Raw genomic sequence first — 24,253 nt, 5'->3', positions numbered from 1 at the left:
TGTGTGCGCGCCCTATTTTTGAGCTCATGTCCTAACATGACTGATGAATGGTGGGATGGTATTTATTATTTACCTTTTACTTTCATAGACACACCCCCACAAGTATTTGTTTTTAACCTTTATTTTCCGTAGACACACCCCAAGCACGCCATGGTGGGATTTCATCCCATGAGGCTACTTGAACCCATGACCCGTTTAAAACTCTTGTGAGTCCACCACTAGGGCAAGAGTAACGACCCCACCATGGTGGGACTTGCGGCAGGTAAGACTATAGGAAAATCACATCATGTCTATGGGCCAGGACGTCCCATCAGGCTTTCAGGCCTCGTCTGCCTTGGGCTAGGCCTGAATAGAGTATCAGATTCTTGCTTAAAATTTATATCCATTCCTCAAGTCAGTCAGGTTTGAACGGTGTACAACAGCCCATCAGCTTGGGCCAACCCATTAGGGTTTGTAAGAGTAATTTTGTAATTTATACCATAAAAATCACCATCTACTCTTCACGCTACCATTCCAACCTACGCCTCTGATCTTTCCCTCTCAATTACAACTGGACCGTTGGACTTGGGCCCAGATAACTGTTTTGGGCTGGACTCAGGTGAGAGTATTTTGGCTTGCATGGGCTGGGTCATGCTTGGGTGTATGTTGAAAAATTCCGAATGGGCTTGATAGAGCTTCGTCCGGCCCGTTGACATTGCGGTGAGGTGCGCATTTACCCCCAACGCGCAAGTTAGCCTCGCCTCCTTTAAAAAACCCTTCGGCTCCGCCCCTTTCATCTCCACTTCAGGCAAGCCCTTCTAAAACCCTTTAATAACGGAAGAAACCCCACAACCCTACTTCCTCTCAAGCCACGGCAAAATGCCAGGCCGTGCGTCAGATCCCGGCGACTCTCTCGTTCCTTTCTCGCCGGAAGTTAAAGATCCGGTCGTCCACACTCTCCACCATGGTCTTAAACCCCCAATTGCTCGCCTTTCCATCTCCTGGTCCCGCGGAAACTCCCTCCTCGTCGCCTTCTTCCGGAAACCATCTCCGGAATCCGGCGCCGAGGATTCCGGCGATGAAATCGGCGGGAAAGTGGTCGAGGTGAAGCTCAGTGCCGGAGACGGTGAAATCGACGACGCGCAGAAGCGGAGGATCGCTTACGGATCGGCTCCAGCTTTCGCGCTCCTTCAGAGCCAGCGGATTTCTGTCTCAGCAGTGTCGAAAATGCCGTTTGGTTCGTCTTCATATCGCACTGAGTGGTAATCCTTTGCTTCTTTTTTTCTTTTTTTTTTTCTATATTTTTCTTTCATTTTATTGAGTTATATAAGTTTTAGAGTTTGGTTATGACTACCCAAATTGATATTCTGCTGTTATCCATTGTAAATGGAAACTTCTGTATGGTGGTTCGTTGGCTGAAAATGGAATTTTAAAATGGCCAATGGTTGGCATTGAGTTTGCTAGAGTAATTGATTGGACGGTTCGGATTGTTCAATTGGCATGACTTTCACCTGCCGTGCATCCTAGGTGGCACCACTGCGACAAATATCACCTAGACTTTGAAAATCTTGCGATATTTCTGCGGAATATTAAGATATTGTGTTGTTAATACAAGATTTCCATATTCTCGTTAGTTTTTAATTATCCGCGAATCTATCGTGAAATTGTCTTGATATCAACATGATTTTTTTAATATATTTTTTAAATAAGAATTAGATGCACATATATTTAAATTTTAAAATGATTTAGTAATTTTATAACAAATACTTTCAATTTTATATTTTCGGCAAGATTTTTTCCGACAATATCTTGAGGAAAGCCTTAAAATCCGAAAACCACATGAGAAACTTTTTGAACTAAGAAACTGTCAAGAGTGAAATTTGTCACTATGGGTCACCCATGCTTATTTTTGCACGTCTTCGTATGCATGTAGATGCATGCATGTGTGCGTGCGCACTGCATTGATTCTACATTTGCACATGAATATAACCTATCTGTCTGGGACCAGCAGGTGGCAGCATGTTTTGGAGTACAGCAAGCACATAAGTTCTTTTCTAGGATCTCCAAAGCCTCCTACAATGTCAGTGATCGAGGACCCAAGGACAGTTATGAAGGTGATTCTGCATCATCATTTAGCTGTGGTTGGATTTCCAATTTACTTAAATTGCGATAACTATTTTGTGAGAAATTTGATGTCTAAACATCAAAGTTGGGTTACTTTTGACTTAATTTAGAGTGAATAACCAGTCTCAGGTTCGATTGTTTGTGTGTTTTTGTAGTTTTTTCTGGCAGTCTCAATGCTTTTTGAATGAAGTATGTTGTTATCTCTCTCTCTCTCAAAAAATTAAAAAAAAAAAAAGAAAGAAAGAAAGAAAAATGAAAAATGAAAAAAAGAAGAAAAAAGAAGAATGTAATTATATCAATAGAACTAACATTTCTTATTGTCATCATCGCCATTATCTAAGCCTTAATCCCAACTAATTGGGGTCAACTACATGAATCCTTTTCCACCATTCCACTCTATCAAGAGCCATGACTACAGTTAAACCATAGGTCATTAAGTGTTTTCTTATTGCCTCTACTGACGTTCTTTCCTTCCCCATGCACTTTCCTTCCCTATGCCCTTTTAGACCCTTCAACTTGCACGAACTCACTCTACAAATCAACACAGTTCTAAGTTCTAGCTAACATTTCTAGTTATCTCATATTAACCAAATCTGCACCCAAAAACACCTATGCATGGGATTAGTTCCAATGTACCAGCTCATATGAGCCAGTCCCTACTGCTGATATGGATCTTTATATCAGTTCTGTTGGGTGTGACTTTTTTTCCATTTAATTTTGTAAATGGCCATTATAACTCGCTGAATTGGTGATTATTACTTGCCGGTATGTATTAGTACAGTTGTTCTAACATTATAGATGTATGAAACGCAAGTAAATGTGGGTGCGTAAGATAGCTTCCTCAATTGGCCCTTGATTTGCATTATGTATAAAAGCAATAAACAATTTTGCACCATTTACCATTTTGTTCAACTGTTCTTTTGATGTCTAGTGATTGGATGACTATGATCATCTGATCAGTGTAAGATTTTAACCCATGCTCTATCTGATGGCCTGGATTAATATGCAAGACATGTTTATGGTTGGAACTGGGCATGCTAAGATACAAGGTACTCCATGATAGTATCACATTGTTTCTCTTGACAAAAAGTTTCAAAATGATATTATACATCATAATGCCATTATGGGTGACAGTTCTGGCCAAAAAGATTGGCCACATTCAGACTCTGAGGAATGGGATAGCACTCCATGCTATAGTACAGGTTATTCAATAACAGTAATGACCGGCGGTTGAACCGTTACTTTACAAGCCTTAATGGTCAAAGTTTTTTAAGAAAAAAAGTGAAAATACTAGAAAAAATCAGAAAAAAAGAAAGAGGATTCCAAATGATATTCTCTTCTAGTTTGGACATGTTTATAAATTTTATCACCTTCCAAAAAAGAATGATGGTGTAATGGGTCATTCTTTAGTAAGAATGTTGTCTCCGGTCGCCTAATGATATTATTTACTTGAGAGGCTTATTCTAACATCAAACTCCTATCTTTAAATTTTAATATCAATTATACAATTACAATATAAATCTAAAAAGTTATTCAATATAAATTTGTGGAAAATTCAAAAATCAAATTTGGATAAATATGTCAAGCTGATTTGGGTTCACTCAAATGCCTCAAAACGGCATCTGACACCATTTCCATCAAGAAATTTGAGGAAAAAATAAAATAAAATTTGGATGACTAGTGTCGTGCCAATTTCCGAGCACTTGAATGTCTCCAAAATGTACCAAAATTCATGTAGTCCATAGGATTTATCCCACTAATGCATATCCATGAGGGGGAAAAAAATCCGCCACCATTCATTCGAAAAAAGGACCCAAATTTACAAAAAAAAAAAAAAAACCAAAAAATGGAAAAGGAGTTGAAAAACACTGATTTAGTAGATGTATTTGTATATCTAAATGCCATACATGTATTTGAACAATCTACATAGTACAAACCAAATATTTTATTTTTTGGAAATTATATTAAAAACCAGAAAAAAAAAAGAAAAAAAAAGAAAAGAAAAGAAACATGTCTAGATCGAACATAAATCTAACAAGATTTGGTCAATTTGGTAATATAATGTTGAATCAATACATTTATATTGAGGAAAAATATATATATTTTTTAAAAAGATTTTTTACCTTTTTTTTTTTCCTAAATTCGGTCCCGGATATTTTATTATTAGAAAATGGGTTAAATCAAGTGTCTTAATCTTCAAAATTTTCAAAGATCTAGTTGAAAATGGGTTAAAAATAATATCAATAAGAAAAAATGTCAAAAAGAGAAGGAAAAAATGAAAAAAAAAAAAAAAGAAGCCCCCCAAAGGGGACTAATATGGTCATAACAGCCTTGGGCCGTTATACATGGTCATAATGGAACGTTATGGGCCTGTTATGGTTAGAATTTTTTCATGCGGGCCGTTACCACCCTGTATCAGGTGACAGCCTATGCCGTTATGCAATCATTTTTGTATACCTTGCTATGTAGTAGGGGTGCCATTACTAGTATAAACCAATATACTGGCTATTATTGAAACCATGACGCCAAGTGATTATAATTTATAAAAATTGCATTTTTATGAGAATGCTTTCATAGTTTATTCTATGCTCGTCTTTATCTTCTTTTTTACTTCTTTTTTTTATTATTTTTTAAATAAGATTGAGAAAAAGTACAGTTTCTAACCGAAAAGGCCCAGTTTCTGCAGTCAGATGAGGAGCCAACCTGTTTGAAGGCAGCATGGGAGCTGTTGGAAATATTTTATGTGGACAAGCAATTGCTGTCTTGGCTCCCAGAGCACCTTGTTGATTGGTTAGCAGTAATGATCTTTCTTCCTGTGCTTTCATGGCACTATTGCTTTTAGATTTTAATTTTTTTTAAAAATTTTTTTTTCTCCTTTTTAGCATCTATTGCTATGAAAAAGGACTTGTATGTTTTAATTTCCTCAAAAAACTGACTATACTTTCTTTCTGCAGGATTATGATAGTCTCCTTTCCAGGACAGAGTCAACTGTTCATTCAAAGCTTGTGAACCTGCAGAAGAAACTTGTCAATTTACAGGTTTGACTTGGAATAAATCCCTTGCAAAGGAACCATGCTTCTTCTCTAGTGACATTGTCTGGAATGTATATTCAAGAACTGAAGCTAAGCATTGCAGCTTATTTACTGGACTTTATAATGAAAGAAACAGTCAATGCAAAAATAAAAATAGAAACCATGTAAAAAGGACATGGCACTTTTAGAATGGTGCCCTCTCGACACATGGGGTCGCAGACATGTGTAGCATTCTATTTGATATGGCTCCATGAAAAACTAGTTTTAAGGTCGGATATTCTTGATCTTTATTTTGGGGATATGTTATTGTAAATAATAAATTTTAGGTTGCCTTATTTTGGGGATTATTAACATAAATAATTGACATTTATTATTTAAATATAATATTTTAATACTTCAATACATTTATATAGATGTTTCTATGAGTCAAGTTTCTAAAGGAGAGAAACCCTTCTTTTTTTAAAAAAAAAAAAGCTTGATCAAGCTCTTAGATCTGTTAGGCCTGAAATAATATTCTTCTTACTCAGAGAGAATCTTGCTCCAAGTTTCCCTGATTCTGTGCTTTCTTTGATGCTGATTTAAACTTGTTGAGTTATTTCTTTGATTGATTGCTTAGATATAGTTTCTTTATTGCTTCACTCTCTAGTCTCTATTTGTCCACTTCACTAGATGCTATGTATATTTTTCTTGCAGATTTGCCTCACTTTGCATTTTGAAGTTGCTTCCTTTATGCACTGACATCCACTTGGTTGCATATACCTTTATGATGTGGTCTTAATCTTACGAAAAGCAATAGCTGTATTGACTGGTTTATACCATACAGATTGTTGAGGATGATCCTGAATACTGGGAAGGGATGTCATCAGCACTGGCAGTTGGTTGGCTTGACATTGTGGTAAGGAGTTTCAATGGTTTGCCTTTCTGCCAAATTATTCATCTGCACTCAGGAACTATGGGAAGATCAACACAATGCCAATTATGGAACATCGGTAAAAAAATATTTATAGAGCTGTTTTGCAGGTGAAACTATTGAGATTGCATGGGTCTTATCAACTGGATCAGCTTGCCCATCGTGAGGTTTGTAACACTGTAACAATGCTGATTCCTTATTATTAGCCATGATCGATCAATGTAAGACTATGATTTATCAAACAAAATGTTTCCCATGCACTTCATGAATGTAAAACTAGATACAGTCACTAAGTTATTTTCATGGTTAGTATCCAACCAAGAAACTGCAAGCTGTTTCTAGCAAGGTGTTCCGTAACGGTAATGGTGGCCGTAACGGCCACCACCGTTACCTTTACGATACGGGGCATAACGGCTATTACGGCCGTTACGGTCTCTCTTTTTTATTTTTTTATTTATTGAAAAAACCCCTGAAAAACCTATATCTGCCCTGTAATATTGATTAAAAAATATGAAAAACCTGTATATGTCCCGTAATAGACCATTTTGGGGCTATTATGGCCTTTATAGGGGATCTAACGTGCTGTTAACGGTGATTACAAGTCAGTTTTTTCCATAATGGCTGTTACAGCCGTTACGACCCCATAACGTGTAACGGTTACCACCGTTACCTTTACGGCACACCATGGTTTCTAGGTGTCAACATGATGGATACTACACATTAGCATCATAATGTCGGGGCAAGTGGTTCGGTGGTGGCTGCAGTTGCTTCAGCAAAATCAATTTATTTTCAATCAAAATAGTTAAAATTTTGTTTTATGGCAATGCCAAGGGTGTACTCTGGGCTCTGGTTTCCCTAGTTTGATTCTGCTTTCCCAATGTTTGAGAAACATGCTCTGAAGAATCATGTTATTGTGGTGAATGAGAAGATGATGGTATAGATGACTCATAAGGCTTAAATGTTGATTGACTTGTAGTTGTGATCTCCTTAGAGCAGTGGGTTCCCCTGTTTTCGTTGGTCTTGGTATCACCTTTGCCCTTTTATAAAATTGTGCTCATCATTTGCAGGGGAAAAGGCTGCAAGATCTGCTTTCCAGCCTTGATGGTAGCTTCAATTCTGCATCCGATTCATTTGAGACATGGAAATTGGGTTGATAATGAATGATAAAAAAAGGTTGAAATACTTGGATGAGCAGATTGGACTATCAATTCCATTTGTTCCTCTTCCCCTGTTTTTTCCTACATTTGAGTAGTCATAACTCTCCATGCTCAATATAGGCACGACAACTTTCATTATTTTGTTGACCCAAGGCTAATAGTCACCCTTCTTAGGTTTTGCATCAAAGTTATAAGAATATTGGTTGAGAAAAAGTTCACACAACTGCTCCAATGATGTCAACAATTGCCGATCTACATGTGAACTTTGTCGGGCGGAAATCCACTTCCTGCATTTTCTTCCACTTATCTTCAATGTTTCTTAAATGCTTTTCTTATTGATCCACAAACACTTTTGCAGTTTTGCTCTTGTTGAGTTTGGTGCAGCTAGATGAGTTTCTTCCTCATAATAGTTGAGATCAACTTGATCTCACTGCCCAGCCGTAGGTAAGGTTTGGATATTATGAGTGGCAAATAGTTGAGGTTGTTGGGCTGTGTACAAAACATTTGGGGGGTGTTGGTGAGGCATGATCTATTTGGTGTATTTTGTTGAGAATCAGGTGATGGAGGGACCATGTTGGCAATTACTTGAAGAAGCTTTTGACCATATTTTAACCCAGCTCTTGGAATCGGCCATGGCAGAGGCTCACATTGACTCCACTCAAATGCCATTGACCCCCAGCCAAGCTATTGCATGCATGCTGCAAACTGTGAGCAAGCAAAGTAGGGTTGTGGAGGGGCAGTTCCAAGGCAAACCACTAAGCATGAAGCACCCACTCACATGAAAGGTCATTCTCGAGTGGTTGCCTGCACAAAATAGGTGGCAACCCACCAATACATGCTTACCAACATGATTCACATGCCTACACATGCAAGCCCTATAATGCACCTTATCAGCACTGTTGCATTCTACCAATGAAGGGGAGCATGGAGTGATAGTCGAGCCACTTGACAATGGAACATAAAAGGAAACAATATTTGCATAGCTTCTTGTTTGATGGATGGAAGAACTGTTGTGCCCTGGATTTAGGTTGAAAGGATGCTGGACATACCATATCACCAGAAAAGAAAGATAAGCTAATAACTCTAGTTTGTTTTCAAGAGCAAAACATGCAATCAAGACAATTCAGCGAAGGAATTTGGCTGAGTGCCCAAAGGTGTAGAAACTAGGATTAAAAAAAAAAAAGTTCCATTTGTGCTTCAAACTCGAGGTGTAATTCCTGTTGTCTTTTGGATAGTTGGAACAAAAATATGGTAATGTTGTTGAATAATCCCTAGTGCAATACTGCGCAGTAGTAATAACTCGGTGAGACTGAGGTCGATCCACAAAGAATGTGAGAACACAAATAGAATTAGTCTAAAGTAAGGTTAAGAATTCCAGCGAATTAAGATGGGTTAAAAACAATAATAGCAAACACTAAGGATCTAGGGATTCACTTCTAGCCATCTCAATGTTTAATTCATTGATTCATCTTTTATAACTCAATTAGAATTGAATTCTAATTTGTTATAATCGGAAGATTAAATAGTTAAATTAATCACAAGCATACAATAAAGTATGATTTTAATTGAACGATTCTCTCACGAAGCACTCAGACATCAATCGCAGGGAATTCAAAGCATCTATTGTGCCTGGAGTCTACACTAGATCAAGGAATTTTACAGATTGATTTATTTTCTAATCAAGCTAAGCAATTGCACTTCAAAGCATCCGATGTACCCTAAGTTCACAACAGATCCAGAAATAAATAATCCAAAAGCTTTAAAGTAAATTTAAATTTAATTCAATTAATTAATCATTATTCAAATCCAATGTATAAATCGACAAACTAGAACATCAAAACTAACTAGAAAGCTTCACCCCTTATCGTTAGCTAAGAGATTAGCTAGTCATAGTTCTTACACACACACACACACACACACACACACACACACTAGAACTCGGAAGGAAATTGAGGTAGGGTGGCGTTGTTGCCGCTCCACCCAAGCCTTCTCTCTCTCTCTCTCTCCATCACCCTAGAGATGCCCAGGAACATCTAAAACAATCCTTCAAATAAATTAGATTTCCACATTGCCCTTGAAAAATTGTGAACTTATACAGTCACCGCCACCGTCGATTGATGGATCCCGATAACTTCTAGTGACCATAATTCAAAAATCTGTTAACTGCTGATCGATCGAACTCTACCCATTGATGCATCGACAGGTCCAAAAATTGTGATGCGGGACAATTAGCCACTTGCTCTAAAAGCTCAAACTGATAGATCATGGCGAATTAATCCAGATCATGGCGAATTAATCCCTTTATCTCATAGCCTAAGCTCCACATCTCATAGGTTAGGACATCGGCCGAACCCCTCTCGTGGGCCCCACATCACATGGGTACCACCTCACACGGGCCGCCCACCCTGAGTGTGCCCCTACATCCCACGAGTCACTCCACTCGAGCCTAGTGTGAAAATGCCCCTACATGAAATTGTCCAACGAGTTTTCTGTTAAATTCAACCATTTTCGATCGATCAGCCATGTCTGTCGATCGATTGTCGATCTGAATTTGCAGTTTCATAACTGTCTTTTTGGGCCTAAAATTTCAGGACTTGGTTTCCTTGATTTCTTCACTTGTTTTCAAGCATCATTCAACTTCCACTTGATCTCGTTTGGTCCACATACTTGAATATGCTTGATCTTCATCCCTTGGGCTTTAAGTCTTCAATTCTTCTCTTTAATTTCTTTGGAGCTTTAAATCGGTGTTTTAAGCACAAAATTGACTTAGACTCTCAAATTTCTTGTCAATAGAAAACCAATCTAATTAAGCCATATTAGCATGTATTTGCATGGGAAAAGTGATGTGATAGAGGGGATAAATATGCCATATTTAGGCGTTAACAACGATCTGGTTGTTGTAAAATCTCGAAGTGCATAGGAAAAAGTCATCTTGAAGATTTAGAATATCTTTAGCGGGTCTGAGAGTTGGTCCCTCTCTGCTTAGATTTTTTTATTCTGCTGGAGAGCCAACAAGAGACATTATGAATAAAGAACTTTTAGGAAGGCAGTTAGTACCTCATCCTCTCCATTTCTGATTCTCAGTTGTTCCTCCTAAATATGCCTCCTTTGGGTGGTTGGTTGGAAACAAGAGGATCCTCACGATAGATAACTTGAGAAAGAGGGGGATGTCTCTAGTGAATGTCTGCCTCTGCTGTGTGAAGGATGGAGAATCGATTGATCATCTGCTTCTCTTTTGCCCTTTTATCTCCCGGATTTGGTCAGAATTCCTTAAGCGCTTCAACATCATGTGGTGCTTCCCTGGATCCGTGTCCCATGTCCTTAAAGCTTGGCATGGGGTTAGATTAGGCAAGCAAAAGACTCGCTTATGGAGAATGGCCATTATTGCCATTTGGTGGTTGGTTTGGGAAGAAAGAAACGGGAGATGCTTCGGGGCCACCTCTAATTTGGAAGTGGTTATAGCTAGCAAGGCCAAGCGTTTATTGATAGAATGGGCTGTTAATGTAGTGGGTCTTAAGGAATGTGATTTTCTCTTTCTTGGAGTCTAGTGGAGTTTGCTCTCTTGGCGAACTTCCTCTTCTCCTTTTTTGTATTCCTGTTTCTTTTCTAATATATATCTCGTGACTATTCAAAAAAAAAAAGTTGTTTAACGTGTATGTCGACGCTGGTGCTGCATTTGACACAGGTAGAAACCCTGCAAGATTCTTGACACATTGTCAACACTGCATGATAATTTTTTTGGTCTTTACAATCATAATATAAAATCATTATGCCTCCTTTTCCCTCAAATAATTTCTGAAGGGTGGTCTTAACTCTTAAATGCACCTGCATTTATAGGTAATCCCTTTTACACTCACACCCTACTGGTTTAATTTAATGCATGAATTAACTAATGCTCCAGATAAATTTATACTTGAGGGGGGGAAAAACTCAGAATATCTTTAGCAATTGATGGCCATTTATAGCAGAAGTATCCGGTAAGAAAAACCTGCATGCTATGCTGACTGTGTGTACTCGGAACAGACAGAAAACGGACTGGTGGAAGCAGTCGTTGTTCTTGTGTCGACAATGCCACGCATGCGTCCTAAGTTAGCTGCTGAAGGATTAGGTCAATGCTTTAAAACCAAGCCAGATTTTATCAAGGTATGATTGCCTTCTGTATGCACTATGCAGTGTTTTTCTGTTCTGTACTTGCAGTGTTTTTTTGTTCTGTACTTGCAGTGATTTTCTGTTCTGTACTTAACAGTATTCTGTTTCTGTGCCCTTTCTTGTGGCTGGCCATATACTTTTACATCCCTTGCCCAGGCTTGGGAGAAGTGGCGTGGCCAAATAGCCAAGCTAGACTGCAGTGCATTTTGGATTCAATGTGAAAACCGACAGACCAAGGAAGGTTTGAAGAATCTGTTACAAGTCATGTTGGGAAATACTAGCATTCTTGCTGCTGCAACGTGCCATTGGATGGAGCTGTTTATATCCCACTTTCTCTATGTTAGGCCATTCACAGTGGTTAGCATCTATCAACATCCACTGGTTCTTTAAGTTTTGTATCTTGTTTGATGCTCTGCAGCCAAGTTTCTAATGTTTTGTGTAGTTTGAAGGATATGTTTTCTTCTACAGCGATTTTTCTGTTAACAATTTATTTGCTTGGATTCAGGAACCTTGAGTAGTGGGTGCATTTGTTTTAATTGACTGTTTTTTTCACTGACTTCCCTTTTCAAACAGCCATCTATTGAGGATGCTAGAAATTCCTTTTCTATGGATAATGCTAAAGCATTCTAAAAAGGATTTCCCATTAAATAAAGACTAATTTGCCTCTAGCTGAATTGGTATGTTGTTGGTTAAGCATGTGATTTTATGGTTGGAAACTTAATCGAGTCATCTAGTGAGTCATCTGCTCAGATTGTTTTTCAGATATATCATGCCTATAAAAACCTTATTCTTGAAAGCTCTGAATGATTTTTGAGTCCTCCAAACATCATTCAGAGAATTCCATCGTAGGAACCGAAGATGCTAGCAGAGAAGAAGATCAAGCTTTGGAGGAAGCGTTTATTTGAGGCACATGGCTGTTTGTATAAGAGAGCCCTCTGATCTGCTTTATGGAGATGGATTGGTCTCCAAACCTTTTAGGAGGGAGGGAGGGACTAGCCAAAGTCAGTTCCGTATCTGTCACACAGCTTGTAAAGAAAATCAGTTCTCAGGAAACTTAAAGTTGTTTGTTGTTTGCGGGAGGGGGAGGGGGAGGGGGAGGGGTTTCCCAAGTCTACTAGCCAAATTTAGTTCCTTATCTGTCACACGGTTTGTAAAGAAAATCAGTTTTCAGGAAACATGGAATTGTTTGAGGGAGTGAGGGATTTCTCAAGTCCACTAGCCAAATTCAGTTCCTTATCTATCACACAACTTGTAAAGAAAACCGGTTCTCAGGAAACATGGAGTTGTGTGTTGACTGAGGCTCTAAAGGATGTTATGAGTGCACTTGATGCTTTGATGATTTTATTCAAATCTATATTTGTAGCATCAGCAGCTGTTTTGATTCAGTGTGTGCCTTTCTGTATTGTGCTTGGCCTTTGATGTTATAGTAATGACAATCTTTCTTGATTTTTCTTGTTTTTGACAATTGAGGTAGACATCTGTACTCTCTCTCTCCCTCTCTCTCTCCCCCCTTTCTGATAAGTGATATATAGTTTCTTGTATCGTATCAGGGTTTAGAAGGCATGCATAGCTTAGCTCAGAAATGCATGCAGTTGAAACCAGTGTCCACCTCCCATAGATTGATGGGGCTTATACTTGGAATTCTTGGGGAAAATACTGAGGTGAGAAGAGGTTATGTTCTCTGTTACCATACATGCACCATTATTGTGGTTTCTTTGGCTAAATGATGTGTTCCTTTTCTGTATGCTTCAGGTTGTTCTGGCAGAATGCTCTAGATCATTTGGCCCTTGGTGAGCCATAAAACTTCTGTCAGATTATATATGTTTCTATTTAATTTTATTTGGTTGATCCATGGAATTTTTTAGTGGAGATGTTGACAAGTATAAACTGGATGTATTTGGACCATTGCCTGGGGTATTCTATCATTACTATTTGCTTATGTTCAATTGTACATCTTTTCTTCTTTACAGGATGGTTGTCCATGCTATAGAGTTGTTGATGGCCGATAACAGGCAAGCTGAGGTTCTTTTACATGAAGAGCGCTACAATTTGGGAGGAATCAACATAGAGGAGCTCCATCGACTTGTCTATGCTCAAGTTCTATCTTCTAATGCTTTAACTTGGCAAGTGAGTATCCATCATTCAAAAGGAAAAAAAAATAAAAAATAAAAATCATTTGCATAGGAGTTCATTAATCTTGAGGCAGTTGGCAAACCACTTTGAAGCAGGGTGATTGATCTTTAGGCTTCAAGTTTGTACAGAATGCAGTGGGTTCTGTCCACTATGGGAGCATATAAAATTAAGGCTTCTTGATTACCAGCGTAGGACGTTTTTTATGAACAGAGATGCTTATGTTTAGTCTAAAGGGATATCTAATGATGCACACTGTTGCATGTAATGCTTGTGTTGGCATTGTTTAAACCTGTTCTGGCTTTATGATTAACCCTGACAGCATTTTGATGCTGAAACAAATGATTCAGAAATCTTTCCTGGTGCATGATTTAGTGAATCTTTCCAGTGAAAAAAAAAAAAAATGAGATCCATGCCAAGTAATCTCATGTGCTTGAATTGGTGGAGGCTAAGAGTGTTTAGATGCTAATTTTGATTGGTAGAAAATAGTAATTCCATCTTTAAAAAGAAAAAAACACCACTAATTCTTGATTGGTGCCGAGGTTAGTTTATCCTGCCACATTAATCTCATATGATATTTACTTTGTACATTTTATATTAGAGTACTGATGACCTGTGATTGGTCGTGCGCTACAACCTGCTTTTTTAATGCTTTCTGAATCTTTGTTCCTACCTTTACCTCGAAAATATAAGATATTTTTAAGGGCAAGATGCTTGTAAAAGTGGGTTGTCAGTTAGCCTACAGCCGATCACAGGTGATTAGTTCATTATATATGGCCCTGAAACGTTTATTTGCTCTTGCAAGCTATCTTTTGATCATAATTGCCTGATCGCTTGAGGTAGAAATGTTTTGTTGGCTGTCATGATTAGTTTTCATGAAAGTAGGCTTACCTTATAACCTTAGAAGCATTCAATCTCCAAGTGAACCACAAATTGGACACCAGCTTTTTCCCTTTACCAAGAGGCAGTTGAACTTAGCTAATGTGTGGGCCATTGTTTTGACGGGTTAACATAAGATGGAAATACCATGTCATAGGACTGGTGAATTCAAAAGAATTGCAGTTTTCAAACGAAGAAGAAGCTTTTCATGTTACCAATGCTAGTTTCTATTGATGAACCTAGCTCATCCATGTAGAGAACAAGCTGTGTATTTCCATAGATGAATCTAATTCGTCCAAGATCAAAAGGAATCTTTGTTCCAACACTCAGTCCAATCTTGACCATAGTAGCAAATTACCATATGGCTCCTAATCATGAATAAAATGGTTACAAGTGTATGAGAAAAATTCGGGTTTAGTTTAGCTCCTAATCATGAAGAAAATGGTTACAAGTTTGGTAAAGAAACGAAAATGCCAAAAAGTTGGTGAATGAAGTGTTTGGATTTAATATGATTTTGACAGGAAAAAAAGGTGTAGAAAAAGGCTGATTTTAATATATAAGATCACAATATAAAAATAAAATCAAAACGGGTTTTTAAAGCTATCCACAGGTTTTATACAAAACCAGTTGATGATGACTGCTGATTCCCACCCTTAAATCCCCCAATGACATAGTGCATTTACTCATGTTTTTCTATTTCTGTTAAATATCTGAAAAAAAAAGGGATTATGTCTATATGCACGACAGTTCGTTACTTGATGGTACCAAGCCATGTACTGTCTAATGTGTTGCTGGTACTCATCCTCTCCAAACTAGACCAATGTGCCCATGGGTGCACAATGCATAGAGACAATAATTCTGATCATCGGCTGTGGCTGGGGCACCTCCATACCCATCTGAGTATATTGGATACATCTTCCCGTAGCCATATCCACATCCGTATCCGTAGGCATGCTCCTGACCATATCCATAGACGAATGACTGCGACACATGCCATAGCGCTTGAGTTGGTCATCCCATATCCATATGATCCATATCCGTAATGTGGCATGGAAGAAGATCTCACCTACCCATCACTGATGTCTATGGACACAACGCTGCGTGCAAGAGCTTGCAGATCACAAATTCTCCACCAAAAAAGGAGATTTGTTGGTAAACAACTCGAGTGGAATTGCCTAAATGTAGCTATGAACAATTTCACCAACAAATATTTAGAAGAAATGTTTTTTTTTTGTTTTTTCTCAAACACACTGAGTATCAATGACACGTACCAACTGTATTGTCAATACAAGATATCATCATATCACAAAATATCACAGGATATATGCAATATATCCAGGGATATGGGGGAATTTTCAATTCTCCCTGTATCTCATATTGGTTGTGATGTCAATAGTATCTACCAATATATCATCCAATACTATTGACACATTGAACACCGGTTTCGTGTTACAATTTGTAAGAAGAAGATCAAGTTGTCCTGTATGTTTAGTTTTTTTGCAGCATGCTTACTTTTATATTCTGTTTGAGATATTATATCAAGTTAAATGCGTTTTAATCATCCAAACCTAGCGTAAACCTTTTGTTTTATCCTATGCTTGCCAGTATCTTTTTTTTTTTTTCCCACTAATGTTCTCCCCAGGGTATTTCACTGAGTTCTGATAACCCTGTCTTTGTTCCGTCCGTACAGATTGCTCCTTTTTATTTAGCATCATGCAAAAAGCAAGGTTTGGGTTTGTTGGAGATTTTGTTGTATGCACAGCCTGTACAACACAATCAGATGATGCTAAAGGTGAATTGAAGTTGGTCTATTGACCAAGTCTGTTTCTAGATGCCTTTTCTCATGTTTGGTATTTGACTTTTTTCTTGAGTTATGTTTCTGACTAAATTGGAAAATGTGCATCTTGAGCAGACTCTAGACATTTGCCGTTTATACGAACTCAACAACATCAGCTTAAGCATTATGAAGGTATTTCCAGACTCGAAAGCGGGTTCACTTGATTCTTTCACTTTGTAGAGGAGACAAACAAGCTCTCCCAGAACTCCTTTCTATTTCATTTTATTATACATGAAATTCGAAAATTTCTTTTGACTGCTTGATTGATTGATGCGGAGAAAGCTGGCAAGAATGTGCTTTATTTACAAATGATGTTCCTATTCAAGTGCCAGTATTTCATTGAATAGATAGCTGGAATGCATCACTGGAAACATGGTAGGAAAGGGGCTGGAGTTTTCTGGCTCAAGCAAGCTCAGGATGAAGTTCGGCTCAATAGAATCGCTCAACAGCTGTTCGAGTTTGTCGGAAAGTCAGTTTCTGATGATAGTTTCAAGGTAAGTTTTATCTGGAATTGGGTTGGTCTGAAAGTTTTGGTTCTATGAGTTAAACAGAGGATGGCACCTTAGAAAGGTTTATATGCAATGATGCTCCAATATGTCACAAAAGGTCGCATAGTTTGGCTTTTGGATGGTGTCTACTTCATGGCTGATTGAATTCTTGGCTTTTGGATGGCATCTTTTTTTCTCTGCTCTTTACAACAGCAATGGGAAGGATTGATTGAATTAATGGGTTCAGAAGCCAGGACCGCTGGTGGCCTTGAGTTTCTTCACAAGTACTTCTCTATCTTCTCTTCTCATGCTCTATTTATATATCTAGTCGCAGTACATGATGGATACATGGTGGACGAGTTATTATCTTCAGTTTTCAATTCTTCTTTCACCACCTCTAACCTTTGATATGACTATTAGGTATAGGGACTTCAAGAAATCCCTTCAGAAGGTTCAAGATAAAAAGGCTTCTGATGCTGCTCGACAAGCTATAGACTCTCTTATATTGGTATATGCACAATGGTGACTTTCTCATATAATGAAACCTATAATTTCATGCTTTTATCTTTCTTGTAGGAATATGGTATTGGATATGGACACATTTTCATGTCTAAAAGCTCTAGCATGAGTACTATCCAGCACTAGATGGCCTAGATAAAATTTTGCATCTAAAAGATTCTGCAGTTACCAGCAATAGAATTTTCAAGGCTGTCCAAATTTCTTCAGAACCACTGATTGAGAAAATCAAAGGGTCAATCATAGAATGGGTGTCTCTGTCTTCGAAATTTTGTGGGATGTCTGTATCTGGGATAGGAAATGAATGTCGAATCTGGTTGACTACTGCTCAGGTCTCTTTCCTAGGTTAAACATTTCGCTTAACCTGTGGAGATTGTTGTCTGCCCTGTTACCAGTGCATATGGGCCTTTTGTTCAGCATTTTATTTTGGTTATTCAGTTCATTCTTCTTAGTAATACATTTTCAGCATTGTATTTTGGTTTGTCATAGAGAGATTTTGAGGAGTTTGTAAGTCCCCTTCTTCAAAGGGATAAGCTCTCTTGGATCTTGCATTTGTCTGGTGATGGAGGAGTTTGAGGTCATTGCCTTGATATGAATGCAATCCTTAAAAAGCTGCATTGATGGCAATTCCTTTGTGTTATTGTTTGCAGCTCATGAAGAACCCATCAACACCAGAGCGTTTCTGGCTGCCTCTTCTTCATGATTCGGTGAGTTGTGACATAGCATTCCTGAGCCTTTTGTTAAAAGATCATTTGTCCAAGGCCTGCCTATAGCTATAAAATACTAGATAAAATGCTCAGGGTGATTAAATATTAAATGAAGATGAGGGATTTCTTGCTTTATTTTTTTTATAGGTAATAGTCGTTTTTTTTTTTTTTTCATGAATATTGGTAATCATCTTTTTTTATCCTCAGAGTAACCTTTCTTACGAGCACGACTTCAATGCACACACTGAACACTGAGAGTCAGTGCATGCAATATCTTACAGCATTAAAAGATGGATGGCTAGAATATACGAGCATTTCAAATGAGAATTTTCAAGTGTGTCAAGATTCCTGCCCAAGATTAATGGACAGGGGGAGATTGTGTGTGCATTGACTCTCAGTGCACTCTGTGTAGACAATCTTTTTATTTTTGGCTGCCGATGCTTTATTCATCAATTTGATTATATTACAATATTTTCTCAGTTTTTATTTATTCAGATTTTCTGTGAAATGTTGAAAAATCAAATGTAAATGGTTAGATGCGGCAGATGTTCAAATGCAATGTCTCAGCAGGTTGTTTCATGTGTATGCATGTTTTCACTTGCTAACTGAATTCGTGTGTACTCAGTTGAAATTTCTTAACTGGCGGGAGCGACCTCTGCTGAATGTTTCCGAAACCAACCTGTTGTTGGGCAAACTGCAAGAGCTGTCCTTGGCTAGGCTTCGCCCAGATTTCTGTGATGCTGACCTGCCGCCTCAGGCCCTGAGTTCTGTCAGACTGGCTCTGGCCACAAATCTCGGCCGGGCTATTCTCGAGGAGTGACTTCTAATCTCCGTAATTTACAGCTTCCGTACTTGCCTCTCATGCTGCTCTTGCTGGTATTTATGCACCTATCAAAACGCCAAGAATTCCATCGCCAAGTACCCATTGAGAAATGTGAATGCAATTGAGAATCTTTTCAGCACATCTTCAAATGTGGCTGGGAAGATCGGGCTAACATCCTGTGAACCCACTGAACATACTGTGGTCTAAAAAATAAGGCTGGTCCATTCATCAGGTTGGCCTCATGCATATGAGAAATTGACTAAAAACTTGTCCAACGGTCTACGTTTGATATATGATGTGGGCTACCTAACGAATGAATGGCCCTGTTTTTGGGCCAGGGAATGTTCACGGTGGACCCTCACCTGACAAATGCCCTGGATCTCACAAATCTGTGCCATGCTGGTAGATGCTGCCCTGATACTTTTCAATTGCCTCCACTGATCTCCAAAGCAGGGTTCTTAGCAATTTTGAACATCACTGAACTTTAATTATGCTCTAAGCCACCTCTATAAACCATTTGCAGGATGACATGAATTATGACCTGACCTCCAAATCATGGGCAAGAGCTCATATATGATGTTATGTTTCCAGTATCTGGAAAGATAGAGAATTAGAGAGTAGAAAATGTCTCCTAAAGATTGTCTGCTTCTTCTACAAGAGTATGTCATTAGTACGACAGTCATTCTTGCCAATGTATCTATGGCTTTTGGATGATTGAGGGGATTGAAATCTATTCTATCATTGTCCCTGCAGCAATTAGGGTGTCAGTCAATGTAATTTCTATAGATCCATTAAGCATATCTTGCATGTATGTACTCATTGTTCTGTTATTTGGTTAGGAGTGAACTTCATTATTCGCTGCTCGGCATGTATCTTTCATACACTGGATATGCATCTATATGATACTCCGTGTGTATGCATCAGTTTGTAGCTATTGCAGGGTGGGCGAGTGGTTTCATTTTCTTAGTTTGAGTAATCATTTGCCTTGCATGGTATTGGCATGCAGAGAAGGCATTTATGGGCATTGTGAAATAGGACTGCCGAAAATTCTTCTGAATTAGGGGAAAAAAAAAAGTTACCCATGATTCCCTACATTGGTTTGTGAATACAGATCATTTATCTTATGGATGAATGATTGCCCAAGAATCCCAAATTGGAACATCTGACCTTTCAAATGTGGGCTATTGTTGTGTTTAATTTATGTAAACAACAGATTGCTGGCCATTGATCAAAGGTTTAGTATCTTCAAATCTGGGAGATTTTTTTTTAGTATCAGACAATCGGCTGTCTCACGATTGTTGCAGTTTTTTGTGTTGCTAACCATCTCGACTGGGAATCTATGGATGATCTTGACAGTTCAATGGGGCAGCCATTACTGTGATGGCTAGGCCCGCTTGTAATGAATGCTTCCATAGCTTAAGTTCACTTTTTCCCACTTCTTTTCCCTTAATTTCTTCAGGTTTTTTTTTTTGTGGGGGCGGCGGGGGGTGTGGGGGGATGGCTCATAACCATTGCCTGTTGATGAATAGATATGATGAGGCTGTAAGTCATGATGCAGTCTTAAGTGCCCAAGTCAAGCAACCACTCCAAAATTGACCAATCTACTAGCCTACCTGATCATCCCAGATGGTCGTTACTGTACAGGGCGACCGACCAACCATCCAAAATTAATTTTTCATCACCTTGGACACGGCCTTGATTTGCCTAAGCGATGGAATCACGAAGGATGATCTGGTGGGCCCCACTATTGCCTGCGAATTTTTGGCCAAAACTAAAAGAGGAAAATGTGATGCTCTTGCAGGGTGTGATGGATGGAAGATACTCAGGCACTAGAGCTGGCCAGAATCCGACCCGATCCGAACCGAACCGAAGGCCTAGATCGGTGTGGATCGGGTAGGACCACTCAGATCCGATTGTACATTGGATCGAGTTTGGATCGTGGTCAATCCGGACCGATCCAATTTGAAATCCAATATGAATGGATCCGATCCAAACCAATCCAACCCGATCGGATCCTATATATAAGTTTTTTACACACACACACACACACACACACAGATGGGTAGTAAAAACTGTATGTGTGTGTGTGTGTGTGTGTATATAACACACACACACACATACACTTTTTACTACCCATCTCTCTACCCGTCCCAAACCGAATAAATTCTAACCCCTCTTTCTCTACCCGAAGGATGTGCCGCACCCACTCATTAGATATGGATACACCTGCTAGGTCATTAGATGTAGCCTTTGCAGTGGCCCACCCAAGGTGGTGCCTCTGGATGCAAGGTTCTAATCAGCAATGATGGGTTACTTGACTTTTTGCTCATCTCATTCCAAAGTATTGGTAAATCAAATAATATAAGTAAATGGATCGGTTTGAAAATCAATAAGTTGTTAGTGGTGAAATATTATTTCAAACAAAGGAAAAAGAAACCACCAGAATGCATCTGTATGGCCCTTTTGAATGAACTTCCACAGAGACTTCAGAGCGGACTCGGATCTGAGTACTCCCCCTGCCTGTCCCTGGCTAGAAAAGGACAGGTGCTTTGAGGAGTAATAGTAATGTATGGGTTTTATCCACACGGTCCATTTTTTACGGTACAGCACAAAAATGAGGCAGATCCAAGGCTTAAGTGGACAACACCAAAGGAAGTAACGTTGATAATAACACCCACCATTGAAACCTTTGTAAGGCCCACCGTGGTGTTTAATTACCATCTACCGTGTTGATAAGGTCACATAGACATGGATGAAGGAAAAACGTAAATATCAGCTTGATCCAAAACTTCTATGGCTCTCAAAATGTTTTCAACAATAGGTCTTTTAATCCCTACTGTGTGATCCACTTGAGCCTTAGAGCTGCCTTATTTTTGGACTTGTACCCTAAAATGATACTGCAAAATGGATGGACGGTGTGGATAAAACCCATACATCACAGTGGCCCCTCACCACCAATCAGGTGTCCCTATCAAGCCTTCTTTTACAGTGGCCCCTCACCACCAATCAGGTGTCCCTATCAAGCCTTCTTTTTCCATGGACTCATTTTTGTCAAAGTTGGTTTAACACAAGTGAGGGTTTTGCAAAGGGCATCCAAATGCACATAAAAAACCTTGGGTTGGCTCAAAAGGGAGATCCGGCCTAAAAACACCCCTTTGGAGGGTGCGTCCAAACAAACCTAATCACTAGCCTCTTAGCTAAACCTATGATCTTTACTTTTCCATGTAGGTGGAGATCATCCTTGGCTAAAACTATCTATCTGGTGCCCCATTGTTGGCCAAAGTTGCAGCAATTGGACCATCTTGTCCGTCCAATTATGATAATTTACTACTGGAATGTGAACCTCTTGTGGCCCGCGTTAAAAACTACAATTGGTTGAACTGTCATCACGGACAGATGATCAAGCTGTCCACTGCAAGCCAAAAGTGTAGCTTTTAAGATCGCTAGTTATGTTCAGCAACAATGTGATTTTTGCACAATGGCCCATCAACTGTGCAGCCGAATATGGATGGTCTGGATTATTCGATTGTCCGGCCATGTGTGTGGTGGTGATGCACTCCAATCCATCCAGATTTGGATCGCTTGACTTGGGACGACTTCTAGGGCCAAAAAATCAACAGAATGAGGTCAATGCATGAAGACTCCAATGGTCATCTGACGGGACTCACGTGGCAGGACTTGCCACATACGTGCCAAGGCACACACGAGTGCAAGTTCCATGACCTTTGCTAGTCGGGTCGCACCACACACTCGTTCTGGTCCAAAATTTAAACAGCATCAGATCTGCATCACTTGGAACAAAAGAAAAGGGGGGGACGTTCAGAGAATTGGTAAAGGGTGCACGTGCCAAGGTGCACAAGAGCGCAAGATCCAGGCCGTTCAGTAGCCAGGCTGGGCCATGTATTTACTTTGGTCCAAAAGTAGAGCCGCGTCAAGTAGGTAAGGACCGCTTATTCAATAAATAAATAAATAAAATGGACGGCTATAATTGCATGCGCGGTTCACAATCATCATAAACTGGGGTCCACTAAATGGGTGTGGGTGTGAGTCTAGCTATTAATTTAAATCTGATTGAAAAATGCGCAGGCTTGAGCTCAATTGTGTTATATATTATATTATATTATATATTTCAATTAATTTATAATTAGTAAGGGTAATTATTACTTTTTAATTCCCAAATCTATGAGAAAGACTTCCACAACAACATCGTATGGTAAGTTTATTATACATTAATTTGCATATGCGATCCACCTTGTGTATGCACCATGCGTCCAACTTATTAAATAAGATTGCCTCACAATGAAGTGGACTCTCAAAGTTAAAACCAATCTAAGTATCATGTCATTTACTAAACGCCTGTTTAATTTATTATAAGTTAGTGTAAAGGAATTATAATATTATTATGATTTTACTACAATCAAATCAAATAAGAGAATGGTTGGTCAAATGCAAGTGTATTAAGTAGATAAGTAACTTTTCAATAATTATGATAAAAAATCTTCAAAAAATCAATCATAATTTTTTCAAAAAAGACTATTGTTATATTTTTCTACAAATAAAAATGACACCATTGCTGTCAAAAACTACTGAAGTAAAGTAATTTGTAATTATTGTCCATTTCTTATATTTTACATTACAGTAAACCTCAGCAACCCACCAATGAAAATTGTTGTGATTGATAGTTAAAAGCTTATTATGGGCCATGAAAGTTTTGGATCAAGCTGATATTTGTATTTTATCTTCATCTGCTACTATTTTAACTTTTTGAACAGCTTTGATGGCAAATAAACTTTACCATGTGCCCTAGGTAGTTTTTAATGGTGGGCATTCAATCACCACTGTTTCCTGTGGTGTGGTTCACCTTAGGCTTGGATCAGGGACTCGTGGGCACTGGGCAGTTTTTAACTGTGGGCATTCAATCACTACTGCTTCCTGTGGTGTGGTCCACCTGAGACTTGGATTTGTTGAAGTTCTGAGACAAGTTTTAAAATGATCTGGAAAAACGGATGGACTTTGGATACATAACACATTCATCAGGGTGGGCCCCACGGTCAGGGTAACGAAATCGGACTTGAATGAGATGTCAAGCGTCAGATGAGACAGATAAAACTCAACCTCGACAGTCTTATCGGCTTATAGGGCACTTCTTTTATACTCTTTGTAAAAACACAGCTTGCTTGAAGCCGGGTGTGACCAACCACTTGTGACGTACAATGAATGCTGCGAGAGTAGTCTACGATCAAGAGAGAGACTGACTAACTAACTTTCAGCGAGTTAACCGAGAGAGCTCAAGAAACATACTCTCTTCAAATGCAGTGAAACTAATTACGCTCTTATCGTACTGACTAAACTCTGTTGGGCCCACCATAAATGTATCTGGTCTATCCATGCCGTCCATCCATTTTTCCATATTATTTTAAGGGTTGAGACCAAAATTTAAGCATACCCAAAGATCAAGTAGACCATACCGTAGAAAATAGTTGGAATAATGACTTCCACCGTTGAAACCTTTCTAGAGCCCA

The 24,253-nt window shown here is 38.8% G+C and overlaps 1 protein-coding gene across 3 annotated transcripts; it reads left to right on the top strand.

Moving 5' to 3' along the window:
* The first annotated feature begins 749 nt into the window (after nt 1-749).
* On the top strand, nt 750-19,647 carry LOC131257795 (nuclear pore complex protein NUP85). Of its 3 annotated transcripts, none has more exons than XM_058258701.1 (19): nt 750-1,241; nt 1,991-2,093; nt 4,781-4,900; nt 5,058-5,141; nt 5,959-6,030; nt 6,156-6,212; nt 11,226-11,345; nt 11,508-11,708; nt 12,902-13,012; nt 13,104-13,141; nt 13,322-13,478; nt 16,051-16,152; nt 16,273-16,329; nt 16,545-16,691; nt 16,899-16,969; nt 17,106-17,193; nt 17,852-17,908; nt 18,534-18,740; nt 19,255-19,647. In XM_058258701.1, the coding sequence occupies exons 1-18, from the start codon at nt 859-861 to the stop codon at nt 18,726-18,728; spliced, it is 2,163 nt and encodes a 720-aa protein (XP_058114684.1). In that variant the 5' UTR covers nt 750-858; the 3' UTR covers nt 18,729-18,740; nt 19,255-19,647. The 3 variants fall into 3 exon arrangements, with proteins under 3 accessions (XP_058114684.1, XP_058114691.1, XP_058114679.1); XM_058258708.1 differs by having other exon boundaries at nt 752-1,241; nt 4,790-4,900; nt 18,534-18,784; XM_058258696.1 differs by having other exon boundaries at nt 752-1,241; nt 18,534-18,784.
* Nucleotides 19,648-24,253: the final 4,606 nt, after the last annotated feature.

Source organism: Magnolia sinica, chromosome 1, assembly GCF_029962835.1.
Source record: "Magnolia sinica isolate HGM2019 chromosome 1, MsV1, whole genome shotgun sequence".
Classification (NCBI taxonomy): Eukaryota; Viridiplantae; Streptophyta; class Magnoliopsida; order Magnoliales; family Magnoliaceae; genus Magnolia; species Magnolia sinica.
Note: the sequence above shows the minus strand (reverse complement) of the source record. Positions and strands in the feature narration are given on the sequence as shown.

Excerpts from the sequence above, each read along its gene's own strand:
- LOC131257795 (XM_058258701.1), top strand. The coding sequence starts at position 859 with ATGCCAGGCCGTGCGTCAGATCCCGGCGACTCTCTCGTTCCTTTCTCG. Across the intron at positions 13,142-13,321 it reads TCTAGATCATTTGGCCCTTG|GATGGTTGTCCATGCTATAG; the intron begins GTGAGCCATAAA and ends TCTTCTTTACAG. Across the intron at positions 16,692-16,898 it reads TTTCTGATGATAGTTTCAAG|CAATGGGAAGGATTGATTGA; the intron begins GTAAGTTTTATC and ends TCTTTACAACAG.